This window comes from Acipenser ruthenus, chromosome 19 (assembly GCF_902713425.1).
Source record: "Acipenser ruthenus chromosome 19, fAciRut3.2 maternal haplotype, whole genome shotgun sequence".
In the NCBI taxonomy this organism is placed as follows: Eukaryota; Metazoa; Chordata; class Actinopteri; order Acipenseriformes; family Acipenseridae; genus Acipenser; species Acipenser ruthenus.
Genome location: NC_081207.1, coordinates 25,684 through 47,801, shown reverse-complemented (window position 1 = coordinate 47,801; position 22,118 = coordinate 25,684). Strand labels below are relative to the sequence as shown.

At 42.5% G+C, this 22,118-nt stretch overlaps 1 protein-coding gene across 4 annotated transcripts in view; it reads right to left on the bottom strand.

Moving 5' to 3' along the window:
- Positions 1-22,118, bottom strand: part of LOC117424542 (septin-9-like) — a 47,211-nt gene that overhangs the window by 21,598 nt on the left and 3,495 nt on the right. The window contains exons 2-3 of one of the 4 annotated variants that reach the window (XM_058992210.1): positions 21,703-21,759; positions 7,645-8,274 (exon numbers count right to left, since the gene is read on the bottom strand). In XM_058992210.1, coding sequence (XP_058848193.1) covers positions 7,645-8,274; positions 21,703-21,759 — 687 coding nt within the window. Of the gene's footprint in view, positions 1-7,644; positions 8,275-12,553; positions 12,827-20,175; positions 20,340-21,702; positions 21,760-22,118 lie in introns of those variants that run through there. The other 3 variants (XM_058992212.1, XM_058992211.1, XM_058992213.1) reach the window with 3 other exon arrangements.

Here is a 22,118-nt window from a genome sequence, read left to right as displayed (position 1 = left end):
ACTACAAGAGTAATCCCCTCCCTATCACACTGCAAGAGTAATCCTCTCCCTGTCACACTGCAAGAGTAATCCTCTCCCTGTCACACTACAAGAGTAATCCCCTCCCTGTCACACTGCAAGAGTAATCCTCTCCCTGTCACACTGCAAGAGTAATCCTCTCCCTGTCACACTACAAGAGTAATCCCCTCCCTGTCACACTGCAAGAGTAATCCCCTCCCTGTGACACTGCAAGAGTAATCCTCTCCCTGTCACACTGCAAGAGTAATCCCCTCCCTGTGACACTGCAAGAGTAATCCTCTCCCTGTCACACTGCAAAAGTAATCCCCTCCCTGTCACACTGCAAGAGTAATCCTCTCCCTGTCACACTACAAGAGTAATCCCCTCCCTGTCACACTGCAAGAGTAATCCTCTCCCTGTCACACTGCAAGAGTAATCCCCTCCCTGTGACACTGCAAGAGTAATCCTCTCCCTGTCACACTGCAAAAGTAATCCCCTCCCTGTCACACTGAGGGAGTAATCCCCTCCCTGTCACACTGAGGGAGTAATCCTCTCCCTGTCACACTGCAAGAGTAATCCTCTCCCTGTCACACTGCAAGAGTAATCCCCTCCCTGTCACACTGAGGGAGTAATCCCCTCCCTGTCACACTGAGGGAGTAATCCCCTCCCTGTCACACTGAGGGAGTAATCCCCTCCCTGTCACACTGAGGGAGTAATCCCCTCCCTGTCACACTGAGGGAGTAATCCCCTCCCTGTCACACTGCAAGAGTAATCCTCTCCCTGTCACACTACAAGAGTAATCCCCTCCCTATCACACTGCAAGAGTAATCCTCTCCCTGTCACACTGCAAGAGTAATCCTCTCCCTGTCACACTACAAGAGTAATCCCCTCCCTGTCACACTGCAAGAGTAATCCTCTCCCTGTCACACTGCAAGAGTAATCCCCTCCCTGTCACACTGCAAGAGTAATCCTCTCCCTGTCACACTGCAAGAGTAATCCTCTCCCTGTCACACTACAAGAGTAATCCCCTCCCTGTCACACTGCAAGAGTAATCCCCTCCCTGTGACACTGCAAGAGTAATCCCCTCCCTGTCACACTGCAAGAGTAATCCCCTCCCTGTGGAATCCCTGTGGGATTGCTAATAATAGCCTCTTCACATTGTTACAGAGATGCTAAGGGACTTCCTCTGAACCCATAGGGTGGCACAGGACCATGTATTTAGTTTTTTTCCTGTGCACAGTCTAAATTTAAACTAGAAGGGAATTGGTGAAAAGTCATCACTTTACAGCACAGATGGGATTTTCATGATGAAATCCAAAGCAAAAGTAGATTTTTGCATTTGTGTTTCAAAATGCTGCTGATACGATGCTATCAATTTCAAGGCCTATTTGAAAAACCCATTTTGACAAACCTACAAAAGAACCTGGCTGGTGTGTCAAAGAGAAAGCACTGGAGTTCAGTCAAAGAGAAAGCACTGGGGTTCAAAGAGAAAGCACTGGAGTTCAGTCAAAGAGAAAGCACTGGGGTTCAAAGAGAAAGCACTGGGGTTCAGTGAAAGAGAAATCACTGGGGTTCAAGTCAAAGAGAAAGCACTGGGGTTCAGTCAAAGAGAAAGCACTGGAGTTCAGTCAAAGAGAAAGCACTGGAGTTCAGTCAAAGAGAAATCACTGGAGTTCAAGTCAAGTCAAAGAGAAAGCACTGGGGCTCAGTCAAAGAGAAAGCACTGGAGTTCAAGTCAAGTCAAAGAGAAAGCACTGGAGTTCAGTCAAAGAGAACGCACTGGGGTTCAAGTCAAAGAGAAAGCACTGGGGTTCAAGTCAAAGAGAAAGCACTGGGGTTCAAGTCAAAGAGAAAGCACTGGGGTTCAAGTCAAAGAGAAAGCACTGGGGTTCAAGTGAAAGAGAAAGCACTGGGGTTCAAGTCAAAGAGAAAGCACTGGGGTTCAGTCAAAGAGAAAGCACTGGGGTTCATGTCAAAGAGAAAGCACTGCGGTTCAAAGAGAAAGCACTGGGGTTCAAGACAAGGTCCTGGTACAGCATGAGTTGTGACTGATACAGAAAGTGTGGCACGTGTATTGCAGAAGAATTATATTTAAAACTCAATATTAGCACGCATTGTAACTTCATCCAGAGGCAAACGCTGCATAAGTATCTAGGTTCCAGGAACATCTATAAGTACATGAACTTCTGTACCAATAGGGACTATAGCCTAGCTATGCTTTTCCAGACACTCTCTCTATAAATCCCTCTCATGTGACTGATAGCCTGTGCTTGTAAAGCTCTTGGCTCCACAATTGCTTACCTCTGGAAAGACTGTGTTCTATACTGCTGATCCCTTCATCTGAGATCTCTATCTATACTGCTGATCCCTTCATCTGAGATCTCTATCTATACTGCTGATCCCTTCATCTTAGATCTCTATCTATACTGCTGATCCCTTCATCTGAGATCTCTCACTACTGCTGATCCCTTCATCTGAGATCTCTCACTACTGCTGATCCCTTCATCTGAGATCTCTATCTATACTGCTGATCCCTTCATCTGAGATCTCTATCTATACTGCTGATCCCTTCATCTGAGATCTCTATCTATACTGCTGATCCCTTCATCTTAGATCTCTATCTATACTGCTGATCCCTTCATCTGAGATCTCTCACTACTGCTGATCCCTTCATCTGAGATCTCTCACTACTGCTGATCCCTTCATCTGAGATCTCTATCTATACTGCTGATCCCTTCATCTGAGATCTGTATTTATACTGCTGATCCCTTCATCTGAGATCTCTGGTGTTCACATGAAGGTTAAGCAGCTGGTTCAGGGAAGTCACAAACAGAGTTTCCAGGACATGTGTGTAATTATACTGCTTGGAATGCTGCTGAGTAATAGGTTGAGACCAATGGGGGCATACAATTAAACACTGTGATTACTAGCATCGGACAAATGAGTTCCAGCTGAGACTAGCAGCCCATTCTTGACTAGACGTGGCTTCACCAACTTTCAGGCTCCCAGATGGACCAGTCATGTGGCTCATGGAATCAGATATTATTACAGATTAGGCTGGTTTCACAGACCCCGATCTGCATTAATCTTTAACCATTTTACCCAAGGTAACAATAGGCAGTACAAGATTAATCAGGGTCTGTGAAAACAAACAACAGTATACTGTGCATGTAATATTGCATATCATTCACAGTATACTGTAATGTATGTCTGTGGCAAAGTGGTGGCAGTGCGCAGGTGTAGGGGAGATGCAGCGCTCAAGACAATGACAGACAACAAAGTACTGGTGAAATGGAGGTTTATTTTTATAGTCCAAAGTCTGATGACAAAACAGTAAACAATAATGATAACAGACAATACACAATGGTTTGCGTATTGCTCTGTTGTAATCCATGATATTTAAACACCCACACGTAACACAATCACGATCACAAGTCCACAGTGAGTGCTATAGTGCTTGTGGTGCGAATACAGTTAATCGTGACACAAGTGCATTGTTGTCTGGGTTTGGTGCTGGCCTTTAGCAACAGCTCCGGATCATGTTAGCCATCTAATAACAACAAACAAACTCTCACGATTACAATACGGGTCTCTTTCCGGTTTAGCGTTAACCATAACAAAGGAACAGATCACCTCGCTACGTCTCCTTATATACTGTCAATCATGACCCCTTGGTTAATGCTTGCAACCACTCCTCCAATCTGCGGCTGCCACATCGTTTCCCTTCCGGGTCGATGATTTAGTGTACCGTAGCTCAGCCTCCTTTCTAGATGGCCGACTTCCAGGGCACTCTGTTCCCTTTACACAGCACCCTCACAGGTCGGGAGAGAGATTTATCACCAAGAATCATTCTGTCTCTGTCACAATGTTTCATTTAAACCAACCCTCACACACACTTGCATGAGTACATATTATATACATTTGATATTATCTTGCACACCTATCTTGTGGATGCGCTAGAGCCAAGAACTGGGCTGTGGCAGATCATGGAGGAAATCCCAATTAAGCCCATTGACTCACAGTGTAACCTAAAGGTATTTTAGCAAATTCAATGGTTCCCTAAATCCTTTCCATAAGCTATGAAGAGCTCACATGCGCAGTTTTCACAGACAAATATGTGTTTTCATTTTTAAAAGTCCTATCTGGTACCCCGCCATGTTTTGGAAATCTATCTGTTTGCATGCCTTACATTCAAGTAATCGTTACTGTTTCAGCTCAGCATGTCTCTGGCTACAAACCATACAAGCCATCAGGGGAAACTCCAGGAAACAAGGTGCTGAAGAACAACATCACTCTCCAGGTGAAGTAACATTAGCTATACTACTTAAAGCAGCACTACCTGTAAAACACAGCTTATTTTTTTCTTACTTTGGTGACGGTACCTAATATTTCTGAAAATTAAAGTGTATTGTAGGTGAAATATTTCATTATCTATGACCACTATAAAAGTCTGCTCATAGTTTCTGGTCTGTTCAATGCCCTGTAGAACAATTGCACTGTTAAACTATTAGGTCAGCCACATTTCATTTACTACAGTAAAATGTGATACATTGTTTCATGCATCAGTTTGAGCTTTGGTTAGACTGTCTGGTGTTGGTGACCTTTTATTCCGACTCTAAAATCAGTGATCACCTCCTGTGCTAAAGGCACAGAACTGACACAAATAAATCATTCTGAGAAGATATTTTCCCAGCTGGGTGCCAATCACTGTTAAATCGTTTCCCAGCGGAGTCAGTAATGATACTCGTCACATTCATGCCCTTCTTGATGACTAATGACCATTCTGCCCCTGGGAAAGCAGGCCGGCTCAGTCTGACCTCATGATCTAATTCTTCCACAGCTTGACAATGAGATACTCAAAACACTCTGGGTATCCAGTCAGGCTGGTACTAAACTAATGGCATGTGGCTGGTCCCTATGCTACCACTCTTGAAAGCATCCTTATTCACCATGTATGCCATTCTAGTTACCTTACATGTGTGGAATTCAGCCTCATGCAGCTTGGTACATTGACAGGAGTGGTATAGGGACCAAAGGCTGTTGTCCTGCATGCAATCAGAGTGCTTGTCTTCTGCTATACTTTTTGAACAGCCCTTGTACTGAATGTGAAACGAGGCCTGGTAGTCTTAGTCTAGTCCCTTGTGAACTCTGTCAGTGTGGTTCATGGTCTCTGTGCTGTGTTGTAAGGTTAGGAGGCAGTCTCTGGGTAGCTTTTGTACTGGCATGGCCATGCCCAGTCTTCTCAATGAAGACACACATTCTTCAATCTGGAGTTCAGTCATCTGTCACCTTTTAATATGCACCAACACCATCACAAGTTTAAAAAGAAAACAAAATATTACAAGTGTTTCCATGGAAAGAAAAAAACAGCAACCTCTTTGCAACAGCACTGCTGTATATGAGAGCAGGAAACGGTGTAATCACTTCCACTTGTCATCAGAGCAAAGGGTCAAAACTGTGAGAGATCCACAGACACAGAGGGGAAGGAAGCAAAGTGTGTGTGTGTGTGTGTGTGTGTGTGAGGCCATTTCCTGTTAGAATTGCATCAGCATCATCCCCATCATACAAATATCCAAACTGCAAGTTGATAAACTAGAAAGATTGGGACAGGGTTAATAATTGGGACAGGGTTAGGGGAGGTTAGGGATTGGGGCAGGGTTAGGGGAGGTTAGGGATTGGGGCAGGGTTAGGGGAGGTTAGGGATTGGGGCAGGGTTAGGGGAGGTAAGGGATTGGGGCAGGGTTAGGGATGACAAGGTGCAAGCCGTTGCAACCTCACACTTTCTTATGCTTGTTTTCTTTACAATGTTGCCACATTAGCTCATGCTTGGCTCTCTACTGTATTAATTTTTGAAGTTTAAACAAATCCATTTGGCTCTCTTCTTTCTTTCCCTCTCAAGCTGTGATCAGTGAAATTCACAATCAGTAATCTAACCCAAATGTGTCCGATGCTGTTTTAAACATTTTTCAAACGTTTCCCTAAGGACCACATTTTTCTCCTCTGTCTCATACCTTTTTTTTTAACTCTGGAAGATCTGACCTATTGTGCATCTATAGAAATGCCAGTCTTTATAGCAGTTTACTGTATATTTCCAGTATGTAATTCCCAGATAAACTGTGGTAGATGTAGTTCTGTTTCTTGGGGTTTAAGCTTGACAGCAATACTACAGCTTTTGAAGGAAATGAACCCACAGATACAGATATGCAGAGATTATAACGCTGGAGGGAAGTTGTTTATGCTCTCTTTAAATGGAAGAAAAGTTCTCTTCAGACCATCAGAAGGGACTTCAGCTTGCCAAGGAGTTGACATATTAATACTTTCTGCAATTGTGAGCCAAAGGACTAAAACCAGGACTGGCTTGTTGTTTAATGAAGTTTCCAGAAAATGATGGAACAGCTGGTCAGTGCTCAGCATCACAGCTTGATCTTACACTCCATTGTTTATTAATACATTTATAAATGACTATCGTCCAGCTGTAGCTTTTAATACAATAGCATTACTTTCTATTACAACAAAGCACTAACCAGGGCTGAACTAGGGCTGCTCTGGAGAGGGGTTTGATCAGTGGAGGGATGAAAGGGAAACCACCATTAACATCTGGTTCTGGAGGAACTGGGTCAGAGTTCAGCAACAAACCCAGCAGGACTGTCCTTCAGACAAAGTGTTACACTGTGACCCTGCTTGAGTTTTAATCAAACTGGGGATACAGGAAGCATTATTTGCTTACGATTGTAAGTCGCCCTGGATAAGGGCGTCTGCTAAGAAATAAATAATAATAATTCTTCCTACTGCAGAGCCAAAACAGCCATTGAAGGTTACATCTGATTTAAACACGTAGCAGACAGCCTCCAAAACTCCTGGATTTCAGATTACTGCAAATGATTGTGATCAGGGAGCTTGGTCCTGTGACATCAAATAAGAAGACTGCCACAGAGTCATTTCTTTCTACAGCGAGTGTTTCAGTGCATATTACTCCAGCCTTTCTTCAGAGCGGCCTGGACAGCATTACCTAACCCTTCAGCTATTGTGGGTTGCGTGCAAAAGGCAAGCAGCCTATTCCTTACTGCATGTTGATAATTCATAGCAATGCTGTTGTTGATGAAGCCCTTGCTAAAGAAGCAGCAGACCAAGTGTCTGCAAACTTCAGAGGATAAATTCTAACTGTCTTCATTATCATGACAATTCAACCAAACATTTCAGAGCAGAATACTCTAAGGGCCAGTCTAGTTGTCTGCTGCCAGTGCTCAAAGACATTGGTGGTTTAAAAAAGGTAGCAAATACCTCACAAAAACAAATCAATGCATACATAGTAAAAGACCCACCTAACAAGATACTGGCGAATACAAAAACATACTGACAGCTTCTGTTGCTAAAACATGGATTCATCTTTGAACCAGAATGCACTTGCCGCTTGTAGAAATGATCACCAGAGATTACTGCACCAGAGAAGCAGCATTACTGCACCAGAGAAGCAGCATTACTGCACCAGAGAAGCAGCATTACTGCACCAGAGAAGCAGCATTACTGCACCGCTTGTAGAAATGATCCCCACTACCCATGAACTGGATGCTAATATTCTGCACACAATCAAATTAAAACAGTATTGAATTGAAACGATGGAGAAGCAGTAGAAAAGCCAGTACGTACCGTCTCGACTCTTGATTAAGACCTCTTTATCTGCAGGCTGTGGCTGGCTCTGCTGCACACTGATGGCAGCAGGGAGGTTGTTTGGCGCTGACCTTGCTGGAGCAGGGAGCTCTTCAGGTTTTGTGACCTGAACCTCAACACGTTTTGAAGGCACCTCAGCTTGTGTGGCTGTTGTAAACTCTGTCTTCCTGGGATGCGGGTCGGGGATCCTGGAGAAGGGAGGCTCTGTGCGTCTCAGGGGGGGTTCCTGGGGCTTGCCGACGGATATCTCTGCCCGTTTCTGGATCAACTCCGGGGGCTTGTGACCCGGGGCCTCTGGCCTCCTAAGTCCGAATCTCGATACCCCTGGGCTGGTGTTCTCCACTTGCTTGGAGGAGATGTCAATGGAGATCTCAGTGCGCCGGGAGGCTGCTTCAGGGAGCCGGGAGCCTGTCAGCTCCACTCTCCTCAGGCTCGTCTTGGGGGATCTCTGTGTTGAGAGCTCCGAGGAGTGTTTGGTTCCCAAGTCCTGGAATCTCTGTGCGGAGCTGGACACTGCAGACCTCAGGAGAGGGTTTGCTGTTCTTCTGGAAGGGAGGGAGGGATGCGTTGGGGTGTCAACCTCCTCTACTTCAAAAGATCTTTTTAAAGCTGAAATAAAAACACACACAAAATGGTTTTAGAAAAATATATTATTCACCATCACTCCCAATGATTACAAAGAAAAGCCCAAGAAAGGTGTGGCTCTAGACCATTTTAAGCTGGGAAGTCTGTGCCACACATTGATCAAGTGACCCTTCCCAAGGGTGATCATGATTCTGTAATCTGCATCCCGTCGCTCAGTTCCCTTGAAGGACTTCTACGAGAGGTCTGTTTGAAATGAAGTTATCATCCCACATTCAGAAGGGTGGTTTTATTTAACAGAAAACATATTTCCGTGCCATGGATCGATCTCGCTGTTGTAATAAATGAGTTGAACCCCCACCAAAGGGATCCTGCCTCTAGTAGCAAAAGAAACAAGTGAATAATAGGCAACACTTACTTTGTGCTGGTTTCTTTGACTGGATTCACTGGCAGGACTAGAAAAGTGCAAAGCGGATTCATGTTTTGAGTGCTGGAGCTGCACTTGGATGGGAATCAGCCTACATCATACCCTCATGATACTGAGCTGATTTCTGTCAGGGCCATAAACACTGCAGCCAGGGTTTTAGTTTATCCAATACAACTGCAACTAATCCAGCCCATCCCTTTGGGTCTGCACAAGCCCTCAGGGTTATGAAAGGTTTCTATTGCTTTCATACAAGAGCAGTCACATGCCCTTTCTGTGTACCAACACTAAGGGTTTGTACTGTGCCAGGGGGCATTTCATCTAAATATATTAATATCAGCATATTCAATCAATTTAAATCATACCACAGTACTTCACATAACATATGCTGTATGTACCATATTCTATTAATCATGTTATACATCATTTCATTGAAGCACACAGACATGTTTATAAAGGGTAGTGTAAAGTGTAAAAATCTAAGTGAACTTATTCCAGTACCTTAACAGAAACCCAGCCATTCCTCTCCCAAACAACTGGGACAGGAATTTCAAATCCTACACCTTTCAGCACATCTGCCAGGGTCCTTCAGACCTTCAGCATAGACAACGGCAAACTTTATCTCAGCAATCCTTTAACATTGCACAATCTCAAATCCTATCAAGTGCACACTAGCAGGTCATTGTTTTGGAAGGATCATGTCTCTTCCAATAAAAGGAGAGATTTGAATACTTTCAAAAGTGAACCCTCACCCAGTGCCCTGCTGAAGAAGTGGACATATGTAATGCAGGCTTGTGTTTCTTGTGGTAAAGGTGAAAAGCTTTGCATCACCTAGAATTTTAGGATTGAGATATAACTAAAAAACTAAATTAACATAATTTAGATATTTTATTTAATATCATGTAATCAAAGGACACTACACAATGACATTGCAAAAGACTACCGGAAGACACAATAATAGTACAGTAATTCATGTTAGATTTCAAAATGTCACATATTTCAAAACTACAAAGCGGTGTGTAATTCAATATGTTAACGTAACATTTTTCAGCAGGTTTCATTTGACTTCATGAAGCAAACTTTGTTAATGCTACAGGGTGCTACAAAACCTTTGGCCATAGCTGTAGATTGAAATCCCTTTCATCACTTCTTAATCTGATAGCAATCTCAACTGCAGTGAAAGGAAATGAGTGCTGTACACAGCAGCTCCTTATCATCCTCTGTGTTCTCTGGGGAGAAGTGTGTGTGTGTGCGTGCGTTTGTGTGCGTGCGTTTGTGTGAGTGTGTGTGTGTGTGAGGGTGTGTGTGAGAGTGTGTGTGTGTGTGTGTGAGGGTGTGTGTGTGAGTGTGTGGGGGTGTGTGCGTGTGTGTGGGTGTGTGTGTGTGTGAGGATGTGTGTGAGGATGTGTGTGTGTGTGAGGATGTGTGTGAGGGTGTGTGTGTGTGTGCGTGTGTGTGAGGGTGTGTGTGTGTGTGTGTGTGAGGGTGTGTGTGTGTGTGTGTGTGAGGGTGTGTGTGTGTGTGTGGGGGGGGGTGTGAGGGTGTGTGTGAGGGTGTGTGTGTGTGTGGGGGGGGGTGAGGGTGTGTGTGTGTGTGTGTGTGAGGGTGTGTGTGTGTGTGTGTGTGTGTGTGTGTGTGTGTGTGAGTGTGAGTGTGTGAGTGTGTGAGAGTGTGTGTGTGAGGGTGTGTGTGTGTGCGTGTGCATGTGTGTGAGTGTGTGAGGGTGTGGGTGTGGGGGTGCGTGTGTGTGAGAGTGCGTGTGTGTGTGTGAGGGTGTGTGTGTGTGTCTGCATTGTGGTGATCTGTGCACACTCCCTGTTAAAAGCAGGGATATTGAGGACTAACACCATATGTTCGTTCAGTATTTGCATTCGACATTTACTTTATACTTCATGCTTAAACTACAGACTGCAAAGAGGACTTTGCCTTGATAATTCAATCTAAAAAAAAGCAGAAAGTCAAGTAATTATTTCAGTTTAGAAGAAACACACAAAACAATAGCAAATTCTCAAATTCACACAAATTCACACTAACCTGAATGTGGGGAAGTCTGTATCACTGAGAACACCAGAGATTACTGCACCAGAGAAGCAGCATTACTGCACCAGAGAAGCAGCATTACTGCACCAGAGAAGCAGCATTACTGCACCAGAGAAGCAGCATTACTGCACCAGAGAAATAGCATTACTGCACTTAATGTTATGCTATGATTGGAAACATGAGTAAATTCATAGGGACAGCGTGAAGAGTTTAAAAGCTTGGGTCTCTTTTTACAAAAAAAAACATAATCGAATTTATAGAGAAGAGGAACGAACATGTTCCCCTTTAGACAGGGCAGAAGCATTTTTTTCCAGATTTAATTGTCATAGTGACTTTAAATGTTGAATTGGTGATACGCATTTTCAATATTTATAAATTATATATCTGAAAGTACACATTTCAAACCTTTTAAGTGTGGTTTTGTTAACATAAGGTTTTGTTGCTTAAGTATTAAGCAAAACCTAAAAAAAAAAAAAAAAAAGGTTAAATCTAGGAACCATGACATGATTTAAGTTAAATCTGGGAAAAAACACCTGGTAAAATATTTGTGTTTTTTTTTTACACTTTGAGTCCAATAGTTTTTTAAGGTCAGCTGAGCGATATAAATGTGCTCCATATTGGATGCATGGCATGTAGGAACTGGCAATCAGTGCTTCTTCATAAGATACACAGGATAAAAACACTGATGCACTGAATGTGAGAAACATTTATATCACGAAGGGCTCCATAAAAAACAGCAGACAATTCTTACCCTTTAAGAATCAGTAAATGACCCGTATTAAATGCTGGCATTATTTCAGTCAGTTAGACTATCATTAGAAATCCAAGGAAATTCAAAGCAATGGTAGTTTTATCTAAGAAGACACAAGGTGACTCCCCCTCCCTTTCAGAAATCTAACTGCCTCATCAAATCAGTGGGCAGTATCATATCTATTGAGCCAATATAAGAGTCATCTCCATTTACAGAAATGTATCAGGAAACATAAAGCATTGAAAAGGCGCGTCGACCCAGACATTGTGCACCGCGGAATGTGTGCTTCCCATGGAAATTCCTTTTCCAACCCCAACTCTCCTCCCATCCGAGTGCTGCAGTGTTTCTGTGTGAGGGTCAGCATTTCAATAGAACAATAATAATAGTAATAATAATAATAATAATAATAATAATAATAATAATAATAATAATAATAATAATACAATAGTTACTGTGATACTGCTGTGTGAGGGTCAGCATTTCAATATAAAAATCACTGTAGTTTGTTGATATGATTATTGTGAATAGAAGATCTTAAAGATGATAGACAAAAAACAGCACTGAGATGTAAAAGACAACACAGCCAAAACACAACGAAGGATCCAAAAATAGGAAGCAGTGGAGAAGCAAGCTAGTTATCCAGTAAGCTCCAACTGTGTTGATCTCGTTAAATTCTCATGTTACAGATTGCACTGGGGCATATCCTGCCTTGGGCTTAGCACTATAATTCATCCCACTACATAGCATTCAACACAATTCAAAAGTGACTGAAAACTCAGCACACTCTGACACACTTTTTAAATAATGCTTTTCTATATTACATTCCAATCTGGGGAATGTGGGCGCAGTTACAGTTCTTTATAAAAAAGTTCACAATCCATGAGGGCAGCACCATCACTGCTTCATACAGTGCAAACAGACGTACATGCCAGCTGAAAGAAACACATTTAAACACATGGAGAAAGCTTGCAATTACATTAATAAGAAAAAAATAACAAACTCCAATCATCTGGACACTCACATACACAACCACCAAAACATTTCAGCCCTTCATCCAATCCACGGTTAAAATAGAAAAAGAAATGACAAACCTTCAAAGTCTGATATAATTCCTTCCAAGTGTGTATTAACAGTGGAATCAGACATCTTTTATATATATAGATAGATATAGATAGATATAAATAAATAATGAGATCTGAATACATGGAAAGAAATCCTCTTCCAATCAAGGAACACTTCACAGGAGCACACTGGATTTAAACAAATCCCAAATTAGGAAAAAACACAAAAAAACACCCCCCACACACGCAGACGCTCACAGGTCCAAGCCCACAAACTCTCTTAAAGGTCCAACACTTTTTTCTTTCCTCTTCCTCTTGTTCTACGTTGCAGCCTCACATCTGCAGTGAAAGAAGGCACCCCCCCTTCCGCCTCCCTCCCTCCCTCCCTCCCTCCCCTCTTAGAAGGGAGGAACTGACCCAGCAAGTACTCCATCCCTCCTGCCTCCCACACACACGCACACACACTCACACACACTTACGTTTATAAAGAACTGGCCACTGCAGTACACTGGTGGAATGAGCTATCTGTCAGAGGAAGCTGTGCACGAATGTACAGCTTTATGCAGGAAGTATGTGTGCGTGTCGAAACAAAAATAAGGACAGCTCTTAAAAGGCTTTAGTTTTAAACTGAAGATCTGATTTGTTTGCTTTTTTAAGGGGACCTGATACACCCCCTTAACTCTCTTCATGTAGAGTCAGAGTCTGAACTGCTTTTGAACTAAGATGAACTAAGCTTTTTGCTTCACAGCTGACTTCATCATGAGACGACCAGACTTTCACTACTAGAGAAACTAAGATTCACTGATTCTGTCCAGTCACCTTAAAGACCCTCACAATAGTAGCAAGCAAGGATCTGGAACATGCATTAACAAACATGTCAGTGCCCAGGCTAGCATTGGCTCATGGTTAAATCCATTGGCTGGGTCTTAGTACAGCTGCAGCAAATTCATCAGGAGAATAAAACAAAGCAGAAAATTGCATTGAAAATGTATTGTGATAAAAAAGGATTTATTTTAAACAAACTTTACAGTATATATACTGCAGTTATTATTATTATTTATTTCTTAGCAGACACCTTTATCCAGGGCAACTTACAATTGTTTCAAGATATCACATTATTTTTAGATATAATTCCATTATTTTTACACACGCTTATCCATTTATACAGTTGTGTTTTTACTGGAGCAGTGTCCCCCAGCTAGGATTGAACCCACAACCCGCTGGTTGAGAGTCCAGAGCCCTAACCACTACTCCACACTGCTGTTATCCTTAACTTTGGCTCAGTTAACACATTGTACATGAAGTATAATAGACAATCTAGTCTCCACTAATAGTCAGCCATACACACTTGATGCAGACTTAGTTGGTAAGATTGTTTAAGTTGTTCAGAGCAATTCATCGATGTTATCTGTGGTGTGATTGAGGTCATTTCCTTGTTCATGCTTATCATTCCCTTTGATCTTGTATTTAACAAAAGGAAGTTGTTTTATTTCTCAACTGGCGGATATGTGTTTGAGTTGCAGACTGAATGAGATCAGCATGCATCAGTGGATTTAAATACTTTTAATTGAAGCACCACAGACTTAATAGATTCTGCCTTTACACCATCAAGCACAAAATCTGTAACTGTAAGTAAATAACAACACCCCACTTCCCTCATCACAGTGTTTTCCCCTTCCCAGTAACTCCAGTGAAACAGAGTGGGATTCACCTGTTATTCCCTTTTAAAAGAATAGTGGCAACAAACATTGTTTTCATTGCCAAAGGTGTTGCTTCCAAGTCCCCAGAGCCCCGGCTTCCTGCATAGTAAAAACTATTTCTGAAGGTGTTTCATCTACTTGGGGAAAAGACTTGTGCACAAAATGAGTCATAGAGGAAATCCTATACTTTTATGGAAAACAGACGTCAGACAAATTATTTATTTCTTAGCAGACGCCCTTATCCAAATGCCTTAAGCACACTTTTACTATTAGTCTGCAGTGCTTAAATGTGTTTAAATAATCTTTTAGAAAAACTATGTCTTGTGAAAGAGTGTTTAAAGTCTTCGGATTAAAAATTTTATCTGGGCTTAATGCCGATCCACAACCACTGTGAGGAGAACACGGAAGCCTTCGTGAATGATAGAGAAAACACCGGAGTGCGCTCTCAGCAGTGTTGGTGAACAGTGACACCTTGTGGATCAGTTTCATTCAGACAAAGCAGGCTGTGCTTTAGCTATATGCTACAATGGTGTTTCACTAATCAGTCCTGCGTGAGAGTGGATGGCCTGTCTATTGTGTGATGGTTCTAGCATTGCTGCAATATTAAGTTCTCATTTTTCTTGCATCTGTCTTTAACTTTCAATATGTTAATAACATGTGGTCCAGGAACAACAAGAACAAGTGTTTGAGAAACGGACTGCACAATTCCTTTTTCTATGAGTCTATTATGACTGCTGAGATAACAACTTGTGCATCCGCTGCAGGCAACTCTACAAAGCACAATCTCTCAAACACATCATCTCTATAACTGTATAAATGGGTAATTGTATGTAAAATAATGTGATATGTGAAATAATGTATAATGTGATATCTTGTAACAATTGTAAGTCGCCCTGGATAAGGGCGTCTGCTAAGAAATAAATAATAATAATAATAATAATAATAATCTCTGTGCTGCACAGCAGCAGTCAGGTCAGAGGGAATCCAAGCTACCTGGTTAATTGTGTCTGATTTCCAACAGAGGTGAACTGCAGCTGGTATGAGGTGGAGGTGGGAGTCAAGGGTGATTTGCATCTTATAACCACAGGTGCAGTGCACAGAACGGGCCTGCTATGCTTGCTTTGCTCTTTTCTGAATGTGGAGCAGAGTTAGTCGGGCTCTCAGAGCACGTCTTCAAAGTAGATAGGCCTTTCCAATCAAAGTATTAAAGAGATGCCTGAACACTAGAAAAGTGCTTCAAGCATGAACATTAAGACTTACATCAACTCTGCTCAGCTGACTTGTACATGGCACCTCGCAACTATGGAGCTCAACTACAGAGGCATTTTATTATTTCAATTTTTCTCTCAAAGGGCAACAAAATCTAAATAATACAGTATATATCGTAAACTCAGAAGACAAAAAACAAAACAGCAGCAGTCTAACATTATTCTGTTAACGTCCCTCCCTCGTGCGTACCTGGTGAGGCACCAAAGAGATGTTGTAATTGGTCCAAAAAGGATGTTATACTAATCCAGATTGTGCAGTATTGTGTGACTCTGCTCTTCTCAGATTGTGCAGCATTGTGTGACTCTGCTCTTCTCAGATTGTACAGCATTGTGTGACTCTGCTCTTCTCAGATTGTGCAGTATTGTGTGAATCTGCTCTTCTCAGATTGTACAGTATTGTGTGAATCTGCTCTTCTCAGATTGTGGAGTATTGTGTGACTCTGCTCTTCTCAGATTGTACAGTATTGTGTGACTCTGCTCTTCTCAGATTGTGCAGTATTGTGTGACTCTGCTCTTCTCAGATTGTACAGCATTGTGTGACTGTTCTCAGATTGTACAGTATTGTGTGAATCTGCTCCTCTCAGATTGTGCAGTATTGTGTGACTCTGCTCCTCTCAGATTGTGCAGTATTGTGTGACTGCTCTCAGATTGTGCAGTATTGTGTGAATCTGCTCTTCTCAGATTGTACAGTATTGTGTGACTGCTCTCAGATTGTGCAGTATTGTGTGAATCTGCTCTTCTCAGATTGTACAGCATTGTGTGACTGTTCTCAGATTGTACAGTATTGTGTGAATCTGCTCCTCTCAGATTGTGCAGTATTGTGTGAATCTGCTCTTCTCAGATTGTGGAGTATTGTGTGACTGCTCTCAGATTGTACAGTATTGTGTGACTGCTCTCAGATTGTACAGTATTGTGTGACTGTTCTCAGATTGTACAGTATTGTGTGAATCTGCTCTTCTCAGATTGTACAGTATTGTGTGACTGCTCTCAGATTGTACAGTATTGTGTGAATCTGCTCTTCTCAGATTGTGCAGTATTGTGTGAATCTGCTCTTCTCAGATTGTGCAGTATTGTGTGACTCTGCTCTTCTCAGATTGTACAGTATTGTGTGACTGCTCTCAGATTGTGCAGTATTGTGTGACTGTTCTCAGATTGTACAGCATTGTGTGACTGCTCTCAGATTGTACAGTATTGTGTGACTCTGCTCTTCTCAGATTGTGCAGTATTGTGTGACTCTGCTCTTCTCAGATTGTACAGTATTGTGTGACTGCTCTCAGATTGTGCAGTATTGTGTGACTGTTCTCAGATTGTACAGTATTGTGTGACTGCTCTCAGATTGTACAGTATTGTGTGACTCTGCTCTTCTCAGATTGTGCAGTATTGTGTGACTGCTCTCAGATTGTACAGTATTGTGTGAATCTGCTCCTCTCAGATTGTGCAGTATTGTGTGAATCTGCTCTTCTCAGATTGTGCAGTATTGTGTGACTCTGCTCTTCTCAGATTGTGCAGTATTGTGTGACTGCTCTCAGATTGTACAGTATTGTGTGAATCTGCTCCTCTCAGATTGTGCAGTATTGTGTGAATCTGCTCTTCTCAGATTGTGCAGTATTGTGTGACTCTGCTCTTCTCAGATTGTACAGTATTGTGTGACTGCTCTCAGATTGTGCAGTATTGTGTGACTCTGCTCTTCTCAGATTGTACAGCATTGTGTGACTGCTCCTCTCAGATTGTGCAGTATTGTGTGACTCTGCTCTTCTCAGATTGTGCAGTATTGTGTGACTCTGCTCTTCTCAGATTGTACAGTATTGTGTGACTGCTCTCAGATTGTACAGTATTGTGTGAATCTGCTCTTCTCAGATTGTGCAGTATTGTGTGACTGCTCTTCTCAGATTGTATAGTATTGTGTGACTCTGCTCTTCTCAGATTGTATAGTATTGTGTGACTCTGCTCTTCTCAGATTGTACAGTATTGTGTGACTCTGCTCTTCTCAGATTGTACAGTATTGTGTGACTCTGCTCCTCTCAGATTGTGCAGTATTGTGTGACTGCTCTCAGATTGTGCAGTATTGTGTGAATCTGCTCTTCTCAGATTGTGCAGTATTGTGTGAATCTGCTCTTCTCAGATTGTACAGTATTGTGTGACTGCTCTCAGATTGTACAGTATTGTGTGACTCTGCTCTTCTCAGATTGTGCAGTATTGTGTGAATCTGCTCTTCTCAGATTGTGCAGTATTGTGTGACTGCTCTTCTCAGATTGTACAGTATTGTGTGACTGTTCTCAGATTGTACAGCATTGTGTGACTGTTCTCAGATTGTACAGTATTGTGTGAATCTGCTCCTCTCAGATTGTGCAGTATTGTGTGAATCTGCTCTTCTCAGATTGTACAGTATTGTGTGACTCTGCTCTTCTCAGATTGTACAGTATTGTGTGAATCTGCTCCTCTCAGATTGTGCAGTATTGTGTGAATCTGCTCTTCTCAGATTGTGCAGTATTGTGTGACTGCTCTCAGATTGTACAGTATTGTGTGACTGCTCTTCTCAGATTGTACAGTATTGTGTGAATCTGCTCCTCTCAGATTGTACAGTATTGTGTGACTCTGCTCTTCTCAGATTGTACAGTATTGTGTGACTCTGCTCTTCTCAGATTGTGCAGTATTGTGTGACTGCTCTCAGATTGTACAGTATTGTGTGACTGTTCTCAGATTGTACAGTATTGTGTGACTGCTCTTCTCAGATTGTACAGTATTGTGTGACTCTGCTCTTCTCAGATTGTACAGTATTGTGTGACTGCTCTTCTCAGATTGTACAGTATTGTGTGAATCTGCTCCTCTCAGATTGTACAGTATTGTGTGAATCTGCTCCTCTCAGATTGTACAGTATTGTGTGACTCTGCTCTTCTCAGATTGTACAGTATTGTGTGAATCTGCTCTTCTCAGATTGTACAGTATTGTGTGAATCTGCTCTTCTCAGATTGTACAGTATTGTGTGACTCTGCTCTTCTCAGATTGTACAGTATTGTGTGAATCTGCTCTTCTCAGATTGTACAGTATTGTGTGACTCTGCTCTTCTCAGATTGTGCAGTATTGTGTGAATCTGCTCTTCTCAGATTGTGCAGTATTGTGTGACTGCTCTTCTCAGATTGTACAGTATTGTGTGAATCTGCTCCTCTCAGATTGTACAGTATTGTGTGACTCTGCTCTTCTCAGATTGTGCAGTATTGTGTGACTGTTCTCAGATTGTACAGTATTGTGTGACTCTGCTCTTCTCAGATTGTGCAGTATTGTGTGACTGTTCTCAGATTGTACAGTATTGTGTGAATCTGCTCTTCTCAGATTGTACAGTATTGTGTGACTGCTCTTCTCAGATTGTACAGTATTGTGTGACTCTGCTCTTCTCAGATTGTACAGTATTGTGTGACTCCACTCTTCTTTCTTCAGTTCTGTTCAGTATCCAATAATGCAGACTCTTCACTGGAGACACACGCAACAGCTGGGAATGTGCTTCATAAATCAGAATTCGCACAAGTACTGGGAGACGGTGTCAGCGCAGAGGCCCTGCACCTTGAAATGTGTGTTTCTGTGGCTGGCAGCCATCTTGGCTCTGTAGAACCGCTGGTGCTGGGATGGCTCCAGGCTGCTGAGTTCCCCAGGGTCCTAAAGCCTGCTCACCCAGTCCTGTGTGTTTGTTCCCTCACACGTATACATCATTTCTTTAATGTACAATTTTATGATTTTTTTCTCCCATGTTTAGCCAACGCTCATACTGTTTTGTCAATACCAGTAACAGGAACAGTAAAGTCTTTTTCTGAAGCAGTTTCTGTTACATAAAGTCAGAATCTCAATGTACATTTTACATGTTCAAATCTATAAAATGACACGTACTGTAACACATCCACATTCGTAGGAAATACATTTCAATGTGTTGGGATTCACAAGGACACTAACCACCAGTCTTGTACCCACAGCATATGTACAAAAACATAGCTTTAGTATACATACACACAGACAGCCATAAGTGCATGGCTATAGCTACAAATAAATCATTTAAAATAACTACAGATGTTCAGACAGCATTTTAAATATTTATAGAACAAATGAATGAAACACATAGTGTACTCACAGTCCCCTACGTCTGATGGCTCCATCTAGTCTCCTTCTAAATTCCCTCAACATCACCAGTTAACCCAGCCTGTACAATCCCAGTTAGTGGCATTCAAAGGCAGACTGGCTCTGCCTGCTCCAGCATACAGTGTGGCGTTTGAACTTCTCCACAATGCAGCCCAATGCAATCCAGACAAGGAGCTCGCCTGCCCACTAAAACAGCAGCAGCTCCCCACTGAGACAGCAGCTGCTCCCCACTGAGACAGCAGCTGCTCCCCACTCAAACCAGCAACAGCCGCTCCCCGCTGAAACAGCAGCCGCTCCCCACTGAAACAGCAGCAGCTCTACACTGAAACAGCAGCAGCTCCCCACTCAAACCAGCAACAGCCGCTCCCCGCTGAAACAGCAGCCGCTCCCCACTGAAACAGCAGCAGCTCTACACTGAAACAGCAGCAGCTCTACACTGAAACAGCAGCAGCTCTACACTGAAACAGCAGCAGTTCTACACTGAAACAGCAGCAGCTCTACACTGAAACAGCAGCAGCTCTACACTAAATCAGAAGCAACAATTATACCCAGAGCCTACCTGCAATCCTGTCCCCCTCCATAACTGGATTACACAATCAACCAGTCACATGGAGCGATGCCTCTTTCTTCAGAGACTTCCTCTCTCTCTCACTTCCTCCCTCTCTCCCTCTCTCTCTCTCACACACACACATACACGCACATGCACTCGCTCTCTCTTTCTATCCCTTCATAGTCTAATTCCTTCAATCTGTTGGGATACTGAAGGCACGCACAATGACTGCACTGCCATGTGCTGATCATATGGAGTTCCTTTTTTTTTCCCTTTCTGCCTGACACTGAAGCAGCATTGTGTCTTAAATGGAAACCAGGGTCACGTGACTTGTACTCCTCAACCTAAAATAACCCTCTCTGCTCAGAAAACTCCTGATGATGCAGCTGTGCTTCCTCTGTGAGGCGATTAGAAACACGCCTCTACAGACCCTTTGCCCACAATGCTGTTTCACTCAGCACAAATAATTTTACAAAACTATTTAAATAAAAACAGTTTAAAATGTGGGCTTTAAGTATCCTGGAGGGCCAGCCTGCACCAGGGAGAGCAGGTATAATGTATCAGTGAACTGCATGATGGGTAACCCCAGTCCTGGAGGGCCAGTCTGCACCAGGGAGAGCAGGTATAATGTATCAGTGAACTGCATGATGGGTAACCCCAGTCCTGGAGGTCCAGTCTACACCAGGTAGAGCAGGTATAATGTATCAGTGAACTGCATGATGGGTAACCCCAGTCCTGGAGGTCCAGTCTACACCAGGTAGAGCAGGTATAATGTATCAGTGAACTGCATGATGGGTAACCCCAGTCCTGGAGGGCCAGTCTGCACCAGGGAGAGCAGGTATAATGTATCAGTGAACTGCATGATGGGTAACCCCAGTCCTGGAGGTCCAGTCTACACCAGGTAGAGCAGGTATAATGTATCAGTGAACTGCATGAGGCCCTGACTCGGGTTTAATTGGTTAGTTTAAGAACACATGAATAAAACAGCACTAGAGTGTGATCCTCTGAACTTCACAGAGACCAAGAGGGTTATTTAAAAACACACAGTACAGACAACCCGAAATACAAGCACAGCTGTATGTGTTTATTTTAGCAGTTCAGCTGGATGTGTTTCAGTTCATATGCTACTTTGGTTTGAGACAGACTCCCAATTTAACTGCAGCTAAATGTCCATAGTTAACCCAAGTCTGCAATTAGTGGGACAAATAGCTGGATACAGACACTCACTTTTAGCAGCATGATTCCTGGGGTTTTGTGCAGATGACTCAAGCAGACTACTCACAGTAAAAGCATGTTTTTACATAATATGTCTTTGTGTAAACTTGGGCTGCATACTGGACAGCTCAGAAAGATTCTGGGTCATGTTGCACAAGCATATCAAATCTGAGCAACAGCCAATAGCAACACGACACCATTAAATATGAAAACGGGGGACAATCAAGGGAAATATCCAGAAATATGTGCCGTCACAAACATGACATTAGTAGTGAAATGTAAAATAAAAACTATGGATTAGGCATAAAACACTTGACTTACTTGGACTCGTGGGATCTGAGATTTTCCTTAACCTCCCACTAGGAGTCCTTGCAATCCCTAGAACAAATACAAAGTTAGTCATACAGTACTGGTGATACACCTCTTACATGTGACATCGTTATTCTGTGCAATACTTTGGACACATTTTTGCTCTTCTTCTGTGAGTGACAGTTATGTCACTGTTAAAACATGACTTTATTTAAACGTTTTAGATGAACATCCTGAATTGGTTATTTTGTTCACATTTAAAGGCCAGTGATGTAAATGAAAGGTTTTTTATAGTCCATCTCTTTGAGAGGAGTTTCTACAGGACCATGAAAACTTGTTTCATCTCCAAGCTGAACGGTACGATACTGATAAAGACAGCTGACAGAACAATTCAAGTGTTACTTTCTGTGTCTCTGCCCTTCAGCACC